Genomic DNA, 15,804 nt, shown 5'->3' with positions numbered 1-15,804 from the left:
ATTGACGGATGAATAGAAGGACTGACAGAAATGCAGGTCTCTTACGGAGGACAGGAGGGGGCTTCTGAGTAGGGCCTGCCTGGAGTGGGACTTAGTCTGGTCTGAGTGAGTCTGGCCTGAGCCGCTGGTCTGGAGAGAAGGGGCAGATTCTGGGGGGGTTAGAGCTCTCATTCATGCACACATAAAGACACGTCCACTGACGTGTTTCTTTCTGCTCTCTTCTTGGCATATAAACACACTGCCTTCTGGTTTGTAGAGAGGAAATGAATCTGAGAAACTGGTTTTACCAGGGTCCTTGAAGTGCCATGGAATCAAAGGTAGGTTGTCTGATGTGCTAAGCAATATATCAGCTCTTGTTGACAAATTAAAGTCAATCTTAACCATGTTAGTAACACGTACAACAACATTTATTTTAGTACAAACTTGGTACAAAAGTTGCAGTATTTTTGACAACCCAAATGCAGCACACGATAGTTGAAAAAGCAGATAGTGAAACGGGACATAAAGCGCACGTAGAAGACACACACCTTCTGTCTCCTCTTTTCTTTTCTCTTGTCCTCTGTGGCTTGCAGCATTTTCTCCCTCCAGAGGATAAAGAAGTAGGAGGGATCTGTGTAGAACTTCAGTGCATCCTTCTTATCATCTCTATATAAAGAAAGAAAATATGATGGTTGAAGAAGTATTGTATTAAACGGTAGAAATGGTTTAAACAAACTAATTTGCTAAAACAAATGGGTCTTTCAGACACCACTTTAGATTGAGAACATTCTAGGAGAGTGAACTTGATGAGCAGCAGGTGATTTATCATTTTGTCACACTACACCAGAGATGCACAAACCAGGGAGCAATCTAATCTGTGCCGCCACAGTTTCAATATGAACGGAAAATATACTTGCACTTCTCATAATAACATAAAACATCTAATGTTAGCAATTGCTTTGGACAAAAGTATTTGTCAATTGAACTGAAATCTAACAGCAAATGCAGTAAAATTCATCTCTTCATGTGGTGTGAGTTTAAAATGCATTTGGCAACGCAATGTATGAACGTAATAAAATACAATACTATCAAATTATTATTATTATTATTATATTTAAATAGTTTGGCATTCTAAAACCACCAAGTGTGAAGGTGAAGTGGACTGAGACACTATTACAACTAAAAAGAAGGCCAGGTACAAGCCAAAGATGTTTTCCTTTTGATGTTTTGATTTGATTACTTTTTGTATGTTTTTTATTTTTAAATTTAGGCACTGAAAATGGGTTGGAGCTCTTTATTTTGCTTGCAAAGTGCACCAGATTGATGCATTTCACTTTAAAATGTAAAAAATGTTCCCCCGGGGCAGGGCATTTCTTCATTTAAATGTAGAAAATATAAGTGAATTTAATTGGTCAAAAAAAGTACATTTTTAACATAATATACAGTAGTTGGATATAATTTTCTTTCTGCCCACGGGCCTCAATCAAGTTAGATTTTTGGCCCTATGTAATAAAAAGCTTGGCCATCTCCGCAGTACATCATTACTTGTCTGAAAAAAAAAGCTGAGCTGAAGCTACAGTATGCTACAGAAGTCACTACTGTTGATATTAAACATTTAATGCATCTCATGGCGGAAAGTCAGCTGGAAGTGAGGATGATGAGGTCACCTGTAAGGGCTGAGAATATTGAGAGGGGGAGGTTTGTCTCCACGGTGGTAGAGCTCCAGAACAGGATTAGGGATGGAGTTCCTTGAAACCACCTGTTGGTCCTGAATAGTGGAGCTCTTGAAGGCCTTTCTCATGTTGATGTCTTGCAGAGAGACTGAAGATGGGGGACAGAGGGAGAGTTCAGGTTTTATGCATTCATTTCTTTTTTGAGACTGTCTAAGATATTAAGATTTTACAGAATGAAGAACCAATGAAATCAGACAACATACACTTATATGAAAGCAAGACAGATCAAAATAAGGCTAAATGGTTCATCCTCACCATAATAAATGTCTACTATACACGAGCACCAAAACCAGAAAGGAACCGTCACCTCTGTAATACACACTCGGCTGAGTGCAGTGGGCCACAAGACAGCCAGTTAACTGCCATTCATTTAAGACTGGATAATGATAAGCCAATACTTACGGCCATTACCCAAGATCGGTTTAATGTTTACCATTATGGTGATTAAAGTTGTGGTTTGACTAAGACAAGTTGTCATCAGCGTAAAGAGTAAAGGGCCTTACAGCAGAGCTGTGTGAAATCTCTGCTTAAGTCACTTAAGGAGATGACAGAGCTATCCAGGAGACAGCAGATGGTCATTCTCCTATTCACATGCTCTGCTTCTTACCCTGGACTAATCTCAAATGGCACAGACATGTATGAGATCAGATGCACATTTAAGAGCAGCATCATTGCATTGATTGCCTTGGAGAATGTGGAGCTTAATCAGTGACTTAAGATATTCTTTATATCGCCACTATCCAAATCCAAACCATGTGGGGTATGGAAAAAGGGACTAATCTTTTAAATTCAACTCTCAAATCATATTAGTGTACACATTAAAACTTGGGACATCACAGTGGGTCACAAAATGTGATGACAAAAAATTAAAATTAATGATAATATTGATAGTCTAAAATCTAAATTTAATTATATATATAATATATTTATATAATAATATATACTATTATAATATTATATATTATATATAATAATATATAATACAATAATATATATTATTATAATATAATATTATCCATGTAACATAATATAATATTATAAATTGTGTGTGTATATATACACACAGACACAGACACACGCACACGCACACGCACACGCACACGCACACTTAAATATATCATTTAAATATGTACAAATTTAAAGTAACACCAGGTAACTTTTCAACCTTCATAATATATTTCCAAGTCTCTTGTGATGGTACATTGACTTACAATAGGTCGAATGACACGTCTGCCATAGCCTGACGGGGTCTGTAGCGTTTTTAATCGTACTTTTAAACTTCGGGTTTCGGGTAGTAACCGGCGAACAAAGAGAACTACAAAACTCGACTGCTTTACGGCATATACGTCACTTCCACCACCTCCACTTCCTTAAAATCGCAGGGCTGTCAAGTGTCACGCATTGAGCGTGACAGTCACTCATTTCGGTCTTTTGTCACGCTCTCCCGCCACACATTGTATTTCTCACGCTGAAAAACTATTTGTAATATATTTAATATGCCGCCCAAAACTCTGGCCGCGCCGCTCTCACTGTGGAACAGGCATGAATTCAAGCGCGTCTCCTCTGGTGTTGTTCGTCTGGTGTTGTTAGCCAATCAGAAAATAGCACTATTGTATCTGGGTAACATTTAACGCAACAACCAATGACACCTCGTAGTCTGGGGTGTTTTTTTGTCTGCCTGACTATGTTACGGAAGCTATCTTATCCTCCGTTTATCTTCATGAATCAGGTAATGATTATTTGTCTTGCCTCAAGCTATAATGCAAATCAATTTGTAAAATTTGCAGATTTATTTATGGTAGCTTGATATTATAATATTGACGATATATGGTTATCTACCATTCAAACATTGCATTGAAGTATCATATAGATTCAGTAAAACGGTAACCAATAGACTAGGCTACTATAATTTTTTTTTTTTTTATGTCTGTCCTTTTTATGTTTTTTGAAATGTGGAATCTGTAAAGCACTTTGGTCAACTCGTGTTGTGTTTAAATGTGCTGAAGAAATAAATTTTTATTATTATTATTATTATTATAATGACAGTGGCTTGTAAACGTGATCATCGCGATCATTTGTTGTTAGAAAAAAAATAAAACCCATGAAATTATATTCATATGACATGCTGAAATATATGCCACTGTACCTGGGATGAAGACATTTCAGACGCGACGCAAGCAGAACACCTGCATGTGACCTCCTCCTACAGTGTTCAGGGCTATCATGGTTGTCAACAAATGCAGGATGACAGAGTTTACGACAGTAGTAGAGGACAATACCGTTTCCCAACTGTAGGGGGACCCCGAGAGCAAAAGTTACCTGGTGTTACTTTAAATGGCCTTTTTATCAAAAGAAATATACTATGACTAAAATTATTTTATACAGATGATATTTCTGCACAGAAAGCAGTGAACAGCAGAGGAAACGAGCTATATAGATATTGTATAACATCAAAGTCATCATGATGCAAGTGATCCATGCCATTGTGTGGAAATGAATGTCTTAGCTCTGGTCCAAAAATAAATCATTTATTAGAATCTTCTACATTAGTCTTGGGGTTGTCTGTCACTGAGGGGGCGGGGCTTGTTTTGATGTAAAGAATGATAAACTGCCTCAATCCCCCTCTAATTATGTATGCCACAGGAGAACACTCACAATATTAAAGCACTGGCTGTGCCTCAGGGGCCACTGTACTACCGTACTGAACATTAATAATTTAAGGCTGAGCAAACTGGCTAATCTGATGGCAGGGATGGGGTATATGAGGTCAAACCTGGGACAACTTATATTTTTTTGAAAAGCAGAAACACCTTGTTTTAGGAGTTATGAGCCACATTTTTCACCCCTTGTTTGAAATCAGTTCGCAAGGGGGGGTGGGGGTTTCCCCCTGGTCTAAAATTGCGGGGCACCTACATTCATCGCCACCTTTTGCCCAGCTAGCGACGGCCCTGGATGCAAATCTTAGTGCATATTATATATATTTTTAAATTGATGCTTATTAATTTGAAGTTTATTAATTTTGATTTGTGTTTTTGTCATTTGTATTCTTTTATTTTTTTTTAAATGTCTATACAGTTTTTATTTCAAGTTTTAGTTATTTTATTATATCAAGATAAACTAAATGAAAATGAGAAATGTTTTGGCAAATAGCTGAAACAAAATAAGTTGAATTTTAATATTTAATTTAATTTAAGTTAACGTTTATTTCATTTCAATTAACAAAAAAGCTTTTTTTATTTATTGCTTTAGTGGTAACACTTTACACTAAGGGTTCATTTGTCGACATTAACTACATTATTTAACACACAAAAAAAAAATACTTCTGCATTTATTTATATTAGTTAATGCTAATCTCAGCATTTACTAATACATTTGTAATTTCAAAAGTTGTATCTTTTAACATTAGTTAATGCACTGTTAACTAACATGAACAAGGTTAATAAATGTTGTAAAAATATTTTGTTCATTGTAAGTTCATGCTAGTTAATGCATTAACTAATGTTAATAAATGAGACCTTATTGTAAAGTGTTACCGCTTTAGATTTAATTAACTATAATAATCCTGGCAGTGAGACATATTAATATCCAATGATGTACTTCTCTCTAACATAGAGCTTTCCACATCACATACTGACTACAGGCCTTATTTTATTAATTTCATATTTCTTTATCTGTCTCTTTGTTAAATTTTTTATTTACATCTCTAATACCGGGAGTCCTTTTGGAGTGCGAAAGAAACTCGGTTTTAAGTGTGGATGGCTGGTTATAAATTAATAATTAGAATGAACATTAAGGGAGGAGGGAATGGGGTGACATTTTTGGATCAGACACAACCATGAATGGAAGCAAATCCCATCACCCTTTCTGCCAGCGCTAGCGCACACACATACACGTCTCCACACACACACACACACACACACACACACACACACACACACACACACACGTCTCCTTCACAACACTTCACTCACACACACACACGTCTCCTTCACAACCCTTCACTCACACACACACGTCTCCTTCACAACACTTCACTCACACACACACACGTCTCCTTCACAACACTTCACTCACACACACACGTCTCCTTCACAACACTTCACTCACACACACACGTATCCTTCACAACACTTCACTCACACACACACGTCTTCTTCACAACACTTCACTCACACACACATCTCCTTCACAATCACAACCCTTCACACACACGTCTCCTTCACAACCCTTCACTCTCACTCTCTCACACACACACACACACACACACACACACACACACACACACACACACACACACACACACACACACACACCTCCTTCACAACCCTTCACTCTCACTCTCTCATTCTCTCTCACACACACACACACACGTCTCCTTCACAACCCTTCACCCACACAAACACACACACACACACACACACACACACACACACACACACGTCTCCTTCACAAACACAACCCTTCACACACACACACGTCTCCTTCACAACCCTTCACTCTCACACACACACACGTCTCCTTCACAACCCTCCACACACACACACACGTTTCCTTCACAACCCTTCACTCACACACACACGTCTCCTTCACAAACACAACCCTCCACACACACACGTCTCCTTCACAACCCTTCACTCGCTCTCACACACACACACACACACACACACACACACACACACACACACACACACACACACACACACACACACACACACACACACACACACACGTCTCCTTCACAAACACAACCCTCCACACACACACACACACACACGTCTCCTTCACAAACACAACCCTCCACACACACACACACGTCTCCTTCACAACCCTTCACTCTCTCTCACACACACACACACACACACACACACACACACACACACACACACACACACACACACATACACACACACACACACACACACACACACACACACACACACACACACACACACACACACACACACACACACACAGACACACACACACACACAAACACACAAACACACAAACACACAAACAAACACAACCCTTCATTCTGCATGCAGCACACATAAAACCCAGATCACCATCAGGTCAGACAGACGCACACATTAGAGAGCTATAAACACACACACACACACACGGTCCAGAAACTGCACGGTGTGCATTCCCAGCAGGCCTTGGCTCTCAGCGCGGGTGTGGTTGAGAGGTCATCACTCATTGTGAATCAGGTGATAATGGATCACTCGGACTTTAAAATAAACGTCGATGTTTCTTCTCCCTAAACGGGGGGTCACAGGGGAGCTGGAACATATTAAACCCTCTTTATCAGCTCTCCAGTTATCGATCACAGCTGGGCGGAATGTTTTAAATAGACGAGGACATCGTTAGAACATGTAACGTGGCCCTAATCTTGATTTTAAATACGGGCAGGGTGCTTAAAGATAAAAAAAGTTCTGGGATGGGCATCAAAACACAAAACCTGACAGACAGACGTGCTGAGCTCTGCTATCCGCTTCATTTATTATTGAGACAAAAGACAGTGCCACCAGGCACTGGATTCTTCTATTCCGCAGAAAGATAAAATAAAAGAAAGAGATGAGCGGAGTAGAGAGAGAAGTAAAGTGATACAGTTTGATTTCTCTCTCTTTCATGGCAGAGAAAGCTGGGTCATCCCTCTAACTACAGGCTAAAAGAAGACCATTATAGAGGACAGCATTTAGAGGCAAACATGCTCTTTCTCAGCCTTTCTCAAGCTGCTACCTGCTACAGCTGAAAGCTTGATAAGATCTGGAGATGATGTAGAGATAAAGCTTAATGTTTGATGTTACCCTCTTCCACGGTGGAGTCCAGCTGAGTGACTTTGATAGCCAGCAGGTCCACTCTCTCCTGCAGGTTATTCATACGCATGTAGAAACTGTTTGCTTCATTAAACAGCTCTCCAAAGATGTCCTCTGCGTGACGACCTGCAAGACAAATGCAGACAGAAGAGAATGGCATGCTGAAAAGATTAAATTTTCACGCTGGCTTTGTTTTGGTCTTGCTAGTCGACCAGCAAAACTTGTTCAAGGTGGTGGACCAGAATGGTGTCTTCAGATTAAGCAGTTTGCATGATGATAAAACTAGATAAAGACCCTGGTTAGGAAACAATTGGCTTGTGTCATCTCGGTTTAATCTAGGGATGTGCGCATCAGCAAATTTTGACACTCGTTTAAACGGAAGTTTTGTAACCGACTATACTAAAAGTAAGAAACCCTCTGAAGCCTTGTGTATATGGTCCATTTGAGCACTTAATCTATAAATCAAACAGTCAAATCCCATAATAAATGCCGCTAAAAACTGCACACTTTGCAAATAAAGCTTATTCTAATTCTGATTCCGAAGCTCAGTTACTTTTTCGACGTTGAAGTGAATATGCGATGGGCATTTGCTTGCTTCGGCTATAACACCTATTTATCACACCTATATGTGCATGTCCTGAATACGGTTATGCATGGCTCTGGTGGAATTATGCCATGCCATATTTGAAATGGCACAGCTTACATAAAACTTTGCTGTTTTATTTTGTAATTCAAAATACTCCCGCACATCGTTTGTCTTTTGAGCAGTCATTTCTGTGCTCTCCATGACTGACACGGAAGAAAACGCATCTGAGGTAAAATAAAAAGATTAGGCCTTACCTCTTAAAGGACTAGTTCACCTCAGAATTAAAATTCTCATCATTTACTCACCCCCATCATGTCACCCAGGATGTTTGTGTCTTTCTTTCTTCAGTCGAAAAGAAGTTAAGGTTTTTAAGGAAAATATTCCAGGATTTTTCTCCATATAGTGGACTTCAATGGCAACCAATGGGTTGAAGGTCCAAATTGCAGTTTCAATGCAGCTTCGAAGGGCTCTACACGATCCCAGCCGAGGAATAAGGGTCTTGTCTAGAGAAACAATCAGCAATTTTCTAAAAAATACAAAATTATATACTTTTTAACCACAAATGCTCGTCTTGCAGAACTCTGCTATGCGTCAAGCATTACGTAATCAGGTTTGAAAGGTCACGTGTTGACATATGCAGAAGTACCGCGGTAGAGCGAAAACCTCCCATATCATTTTCTCCTCAAACTTCAAAATCATCTGACATCGTTGTTTAACCTTTTCTTTTTTGTAAAGGGCATTTGACTTAGTCTTTGCACGTTCGCTTTGTAAATATTGGATGGTACTATCGTCTAAGTCTCGACTGACCTTTCCAATGTGATTATGTAATGCGTGGTGCATCGCAGAGTTCTGCAAGATGAGTATCTGGTTTTATTTTTAGAAAATGACAGATCGTTTCTCTATATCAGGGGTTCCCAAACTTTTCAGCCCACGACCCCCAAAATAAAGGTGCGAGTGACTCGCGACCCCTACTATCCTAAGATTGCCAGATCGGGTAACGTTTCTGTAGTTCTAATGAGACATAAGAAAACTACTAATCTGACTTGCTTTGAGGCATGTGTTACAATTGCTACAATTGCTCGTTTGTGATGTCGCAATACATCATACTTTCCTAAAATCATGCATCATACTCTACCTTGTCTGTGGCCATTGTTGATTCCAAAGCCGGTGCTGGATAAACAGAGCATGTGCGTGCGACAGTAGGCTGCGGTTGGCTAAATTATTTACGACAGCGGTAATGGACAATTCCAGTTCCAGCCTGTAGGTCGACCGCGGAGGAAAAGTTCCTTGGTGTTTCTTTAATTTTGGAGACCGCCACTCGGAGTTCATCCTCTAAATTCAGTAGCAATCTGTATTTATTTTTAATGTACGTGAGTGCCGAGAAAGTCTTTTCGCACAAGTAGGTAGTGCCAAAAAAGCATCTGTACATCCATAGCGGCCTTGGATATCTGTGGGCATTCCCTCTCGACTGAAATCCAAAAATTCAGCCAGCATCTTGGAATTAAATGCTGTCTTTAGGGTTCGGTCGCTTGACAGTTCAACCAATGCGCCCCCCAGGTCGGATGTCAGATGATTTGCCCTCGTTACAATGAACGGTGATCTTATCCAGTCATATTGTTCTGGAGCGGTTTCCCCAGGGGAATACTTGTTGAAGTGTTCCAGGAGGGCTTGAAGGTGGGTAGTGATAGACTTCTTCACTATTGGCGCTTTTCCACTGCATGGTACGGCTCAGTACGGTTCGGCTCGGCTCGCTTCGCTTTTCCACTGCGTGGTACGACTCGACTCGGCTCGGTTCGTTTTAGCTCGGTTGCTTTTCCACTGCAGTTAGTACCGCTTCAAAGTGGGTGGGATTATGACTGATCGTTATAGTTTATCCGCTCCTCGTCAACCAACAAGAGGGACATCTGCGCTTCTCGTCCACTGACCACGATTCAGCCATTTCTTTTTTGGAAGTTTTTTTTTCTTCAAGCAAGTCAAGCAAGTAGTTTTAAAACAGGTGCTACAGCGGTGGCTGTTACTGGCTATTTAAATGTAGCGGGTTTGATGTCTCGCAAATACAATAACGCTGGTAGTGACGATTCTGTCTGTCTGACCAATCAGTGATCTACAGTGCTTCCACGTCACATTTTAGTATCGGTACGGTACGCTTGGAACCTCAACAGAGGTGGTACCATTTAAAGCGAGCCGAAGCGAGCAGTACCGTACCATGCAGTGGAAAAGCGCCACAAGTGACACGTACCGAGCCGAGCCGTACCGTACCATGCCAGTGGAAAAGTGCCAAAGCGTGCCGTACAAAACCGAACCGTACCGTCCCATGCAGTGGAAAAGCGCCATTAGTTAACACTCAGTTAATTTTCCTCCACGAATTCGTCCAAATTAGAAAACATGTCAATCCTACCCATTTGAACTCGCTCAGTCCAGCACTCAAGTTTTCTCGTGAATGCGTGGATTTTATCATTCAGTTACATGATGCTTGTGTTTTCACTTTGCAATGACATATTAAGGCCATTCAGTTTTTCAAATATGCAAGACAAATACGCTAGCCTTTTTAACCAGTCAGGATCAGTGAGGTGGTCTGCGAGCTGGGACCTATTCTCCATCAGAAATAAGCACACTTTGTCCCGAAGCTCAAACAGGCAGCTCAGCACATTCCCTCGCGAAAGCCACCTGACTTCTGTCTGGAACAGCAAAGCATTCATGCTCCGATCCCAGTTCTTGACAGAGAGTGGCAAACAGCCTTAGATTAAATGGACGCGTTTTTATGTAGTTGACAATTTTTATCGCAGTCTCCAGAGCATGTTTAAATTCTGGATCAACTGTTATGCTCGCAAGAACTTCTCAGTGTATAATACAATGTGTGAAATTTACGTGAGTTGCCACTTCCAATACTCTTGTTTTAAGACCTTTCTTTTCCCCCCAGCATCGCTCCAGCACCATCTGTACACACACCGATGCACTCGCCCCAAGAGAGTACATCTTCTTTTAGTTTGTCGTCAAGTTTTGTGAAAATGTCCTCGCCTGTGCACGTTCCCTCAAGTGAGGTGCAAAACAGAATGTACTCGTTAAGTTTTCGGTCAAAACTGTATCTGACGAATACAAGCAGCTGGGGGAGAGTTTGATACCTCTGTGGATTCATCTAACTGTGAAGCATAGTTCCCTTCCTTCACTCTGTCCTACAGCTGACACTTTATGTCCTGGGCCATGTTGGAGATGCGCCGGGCAATAGTACAGTTAGACAGTTAAGATAGGCGGTAAACAATAAACTGAAGTTTTAAAATAAATAAAATGTTAGGTTACTTGCGTAACCCCGGTTCTCTGAGAACACAGCGAGGTATCTCACTATGGGAATGCCCTCAGGCATGATAGACTATGGAAGCACCAATTACACCACATCTGTCAGAAGGATGGGCCAAAAACAGCTCATGACAAGGAGCCCACCCCCTCCCTATATATACACATCCCCGAAACGGCATTCTAAAGATGCTATTCCCTCGTGTTATGCGAGTAGGGAAGTTTGGTGAGATACCTCGCTCTATTCTAAGAGAACCGGGGTTACTCAAGTAACCTTATGTCTTACCTCTTTCAAACAATAGCTCGGTATCTCACTATGGGAATGATATAGCCAACTCCCGTAACGCATCTCCCACCAAACATCCCCATACCCCTTGTAGAATGAGCCCTTAAGCCCGCCAGGGAATGAAGATCCATAGAAGTATAGTAAACTAATATGAACACTCTCAAGAGGTTCAAACGGGGCCTGAGTTAAAGCATTCAGAACCGTGGACAAGTCCCATGATGGAACCAGCCACTTGGAAATATCTTCACTCCCTCCATAAAGTGGCATATAAGAACTGAAACTCCTTCGAAGCCTACATGACAAGCCGAAATAGCAACCAGGTAAACATTTTAATAGTAGAATATGCTCTACCATTGTTCATTAAGCTTTGCAAAAAGCAAAGTACATCACCCACCGCGCAATGAACATGTAATGGCCACGGGAGAGCCAGCGCATCTACACCCAAAGGCGCATTTTCATCCCCGAGAGAGAAATACAGTGGACAATTTGCGTTTGCCTACGAGGCGAAGACATCTTACGTACATCCCCCAAATCTGATCCACCACCTGTGGGTAGAGTACCTATTCTCCAAATAACAGGTTGCCCCTTTGAAAGAAGATCCGCTCCTACATTCAGGAGTCCTGTTACATGCGTTGCATGAAGCGAGCTGAAGTGAGCAGAGCCCCAGACAATCAGCTTGTGCAGCTGCAACGAACGTGTTCCCCCTTGGCGATTGATATATGCCACCACCGTCATGTTGTTTGTCCTGACCAGAACATGAAACCCTTCCAAGTATGGGAGAAAATATTTCAGGGCCAGAGAGACTGCCATCAACTCCAACATATTTATGTGAAGTTTGCAAAGCTAGGGCGTCCAGCGACCATTTACCGATCTGCCCCAAAAAACAGCCCCCCAGCCCATCAGGGATGTATTGGTTGTCACTACTTTTCTCAGAGACACGCCCCCCCAGCAGAACCCCTGTCTGGAATAAACAGGTGTCTCTCCACTGATGAAGAGTCATCATGCACTCCCTGGATATTCTCACTCTGACGCCTCACTCTCACTCTGACACAGACGCCTCACTGCTACCCATCGCTGGATGTCTCTCATTTTTAGCAAGCCCAGCTACCTTGGACACCAACATGGTGAGTCAGACTATCCTGTAACCTTAGCTCGCCTTAACGCGTTAGCTAGGATAGGAGACGCTGCTAATGAAAGCGAAGCATAGAATCTCAGTAATGAGCAGAGAATCCACAACAGATTTTAACTACACTGCGTTCGGCAACGTCAAATTGACAGTACGTTTATGAACTGAAGTAGCGCTAAAGGGAAGTCTTCATGAGGAAGAGAACAAGAATGCCGTTTCGGGGATCAGAGCTGTATATATAAAGATGGGGTGGGCTCCTTGTCATGAGCTGTGATTGGTCCATCATTCGGAAAGACAGGATGTAATTTGTGCTTCCGTAGTCTATCACGCCCGGGGGCGTTCCAATAGTGAGATACCGAGCGATTGTTTGAAAGAGAACAAAAGTAAACGGCAGGTGCTTCATAGCCGATGGCCACCCATACAAAGCAACTTAAATGTCCCAGGCCTGGTCTTCTCTCGTCTTCCACTATTGTCACTCCTCCTCTTATCCTTTGGAGCTCCTGGAACTCCAGACTGGTGCAGCGGTCAGTGACGTTCATTAACACACGGGCCACCGGCCTCACTCCGTTTCCGCGGCACGCGCACTGCTCTTCACGCTAATAATAAAAGGACACTAATTTTTCCTTGTGTATTTTTTCCATGTAATCAACTATTGTTTTCAGTGTCGACTAGTAGCAGCTGTACCGTTTAGTCGACTAGTCTTGCACATCCCTAGTTTAATCATATATTAAAATGTTTTAGCAAGAAAAATTTTGGTAAATTTCTGCCTGTTGTTATTGGTGCACACTTAAATAAAAATTATCAAATACAATACCTCATAGTTTTAATTTAATAAGAGGAAGTGTGGAAAACATGCCTTGTTTATTTTAACTATATTTTCATGGGGTTCACACATCAAACATTTTCTATATACAGTACTTGGCTATAATGGCAGTCTGGTTGAATGATTGTTTCCCTGACTTTTCAGTAGGGTGAGAGCCTCCGACATTGTGAGATAACACAAATGGGACTTATTTCAACAGATAACATTATTATAAAAGAACTAACAATTCAACAAGAAAGAAATGAAAAGCAGGCTGCCACTCACTCAAGCTGCCCAGTTGTTTGATGATGGCCGCCAGGGTGCTGTTGGTGACACACTCCAGCTCACTGGGCACTCCATCAGGCAGAGCTCCTCGACAGAGGTGCTTGGGCTCAATGCTCCTCTTCACCAGTGGCATGATTGACTACTGCTGAGACAGAGAAACAGAGAGACCTGTTAAGACACAAACCAACAACCTACTGAACTCAAACACCAGATGAGAAATTATGAGTCATTTCCAGAGCTATAAAATAAACATCCATTTAAACGGGGCCCTCACAGACAAAATTGTTGAAAAATGAATAACTATAAAATAAAGGATAAAATAGCTATAAAATAAACAAATTTAAACCCTTCCTCACAGCCAGTTCAAAAATATTAAAGTCTTTAAGTGTGTTGTGCTGAAAAATCCTTCACCTTTAGTTAATACATGCAATCTGACATACCTGTGACTCACTGTGGTCTGCTTATGTTTACAGACCACCAAAGACCACAGACAAACACTATTAAAGACAGTCACTGGCATCACACACACTGATGCAGGCACAATGGTTCAGTGACCTGGGCATGCAGACAGCATCGCCTGGCAACAAAAGTGGACTACTATGCTGCTAATGAGACATGAAAAAGAGTGCTGTTATAGCCCTGTGGGACAGCAGACATGTGTGTGAGTGCTCCTGCTTTCGTGTGTGTCTAGTTATTATTTCAGCAAGAAAGTAAATGGAAAAATGTCTTTATAGTAAATGCTAACAAACACATTGAACTGCACTACCAATTAAAAGTTCGGAGTATGTATTTTTATTTATTTTTTTATTTATTCATATATAAAATAAAGAAATGAATAAAGCAACGAATAAAGAAACAAATAATTATTTCTATTTTAAATGCAGTTCTTTTGAACTTTTTTAATCATCAAATTATCTTATTTTTGTGAAAACCATGATACAAGTTTTTTTAAGCAGCACAACAGTTTAACCAGTTTCTTTGATAATAATAAAAAATGATTTCTGAAGGACCATGTGAAACTGAAGACAGGAATCATGGCTACTAAAAAATAAAGCCTTGCCATCACAGGAATAACTTAACATTTAAAATAAGTTTTCTATTTTAAGTTCAGCAGAAAAATAAAGGCAGAGCACTGACCGCTAATTGCACTTGGATGCCTTCGCGACGGTTGTTTTCAGTTTTTTTTCTACTCATCTCCTAGCCCGTTTCATAAACAGACGGAATGATAATTTAGGGGATTCAAACTTTACAGTGTGTACGTGGCCAATAACTGCAGCAAGAGCTCTTTTAGTCTTATCAATCACAGAGGTTGTGAGCTCTTTTTTTTTTTTCATTTGATTCTGCTCTTTCGATGTGAAGCAGACACTGAGGTACTGTGATCTGGTCATCCAATTTAATAAACACCCCATGAATTATTCCACTGGATCCACCTGAAAATCTTGTTTCTCTTCCCAAATCCTAACTTCTAGTCTATCGCTCCACAAGGAGACTTTAAAATTTTATTTTCTCCCCTATTCTTCACTTCTAATCCTTAATAGCATCCCGTCCAGTGGTAATGTTTATTAATTCGAGAAAAGCAATAGACCAGATACTGTATATTAGTCAATGATGGAAATGTAAAAATTGAGTATTTTGCTCAGCTGATCATCAAGTGCTGGCCTGATCTCTTTTATACACACCATCATAACAATTACACACCAGTTCAATAACAGATTACTCTGCACTGAAAATATTCACACTCTTTTTCAGTCTGTCTTCTCTGAGTCTCTGGGTCTGCTCATGAATAAAGCAGTAGAAATGAGTGAGACCATAGAGAGACATGGCTGTAATCCTAACTCCCTCGAGCGCTCGGCAGGACTGTGTGAAGTGTAAGTAATAAAAGGATGGGTTAATAGAA

General features: G+C 40.8%; 1 protein-coding gene across 5 annotated transcripts in view; it reads right to left on the bottom strand.

The window, feature by feature from the left end:
* The window catches only part of LOC143737119 (actin-binding protein WASF3), a 34,198-nt gene that overhangs the window by 6,270 nt on the left and 12,124 nt on the right, over window positions 1-15,804 (bottom strand). For 2 of the 5 annotated variants that reach the window (XM_077228084.1, XM_077228085.1), the window contains exons 2-6: window positions 13,908-14,052; window positions 7,523-7,657; window positions 1,647-1,800; window positions 528-645; window positions 46-129 (exon numbers count right to left, since the gene is read on the bottom strand). In XM_077228084.1, the coding sequence (XP_077084199.1) occupies window positions 46-129; window positions 528-645; window positions 1,647-1,800; window positions 7,523-7,657; window positions 13,908-14,040 (624 nt within the window). In that variant the 5' untranslated portion in view covers window positions 14,041-14,052. The remainder of the gene's footprint in view (window positions 1-45; window positions 130-527; window positions 646-1,646; window positions 1,801-7,522; window positions 7,658-13,907; window positions 14,053-15,804) is intronic. The other 3 variants (XM_077228088.1, XM_077228086.1, XM_077228087.1) reach the window with 2 other exon arrangements.

This window comes from Siphateles boraxobius, unplaced genomic scaffold, assembly GCF_051911475.1.
Source record: "Siphateles boraxobius isolate OS27281-9 unplaced genomic scaffold, OSU_SipBor_1 130, whole genome shotgun sequence".
In the NCBI taxonomy this organism is placed as follows: Eukaryota; Metazoa; Chordata; class Actinopteri; order Cypriniformes; family Leuciscidae; genus Siphateles; species Siphateles boraxobius.
This window is presented reverse-complemented; position numbering and strand designations above follow the sequence as displayed.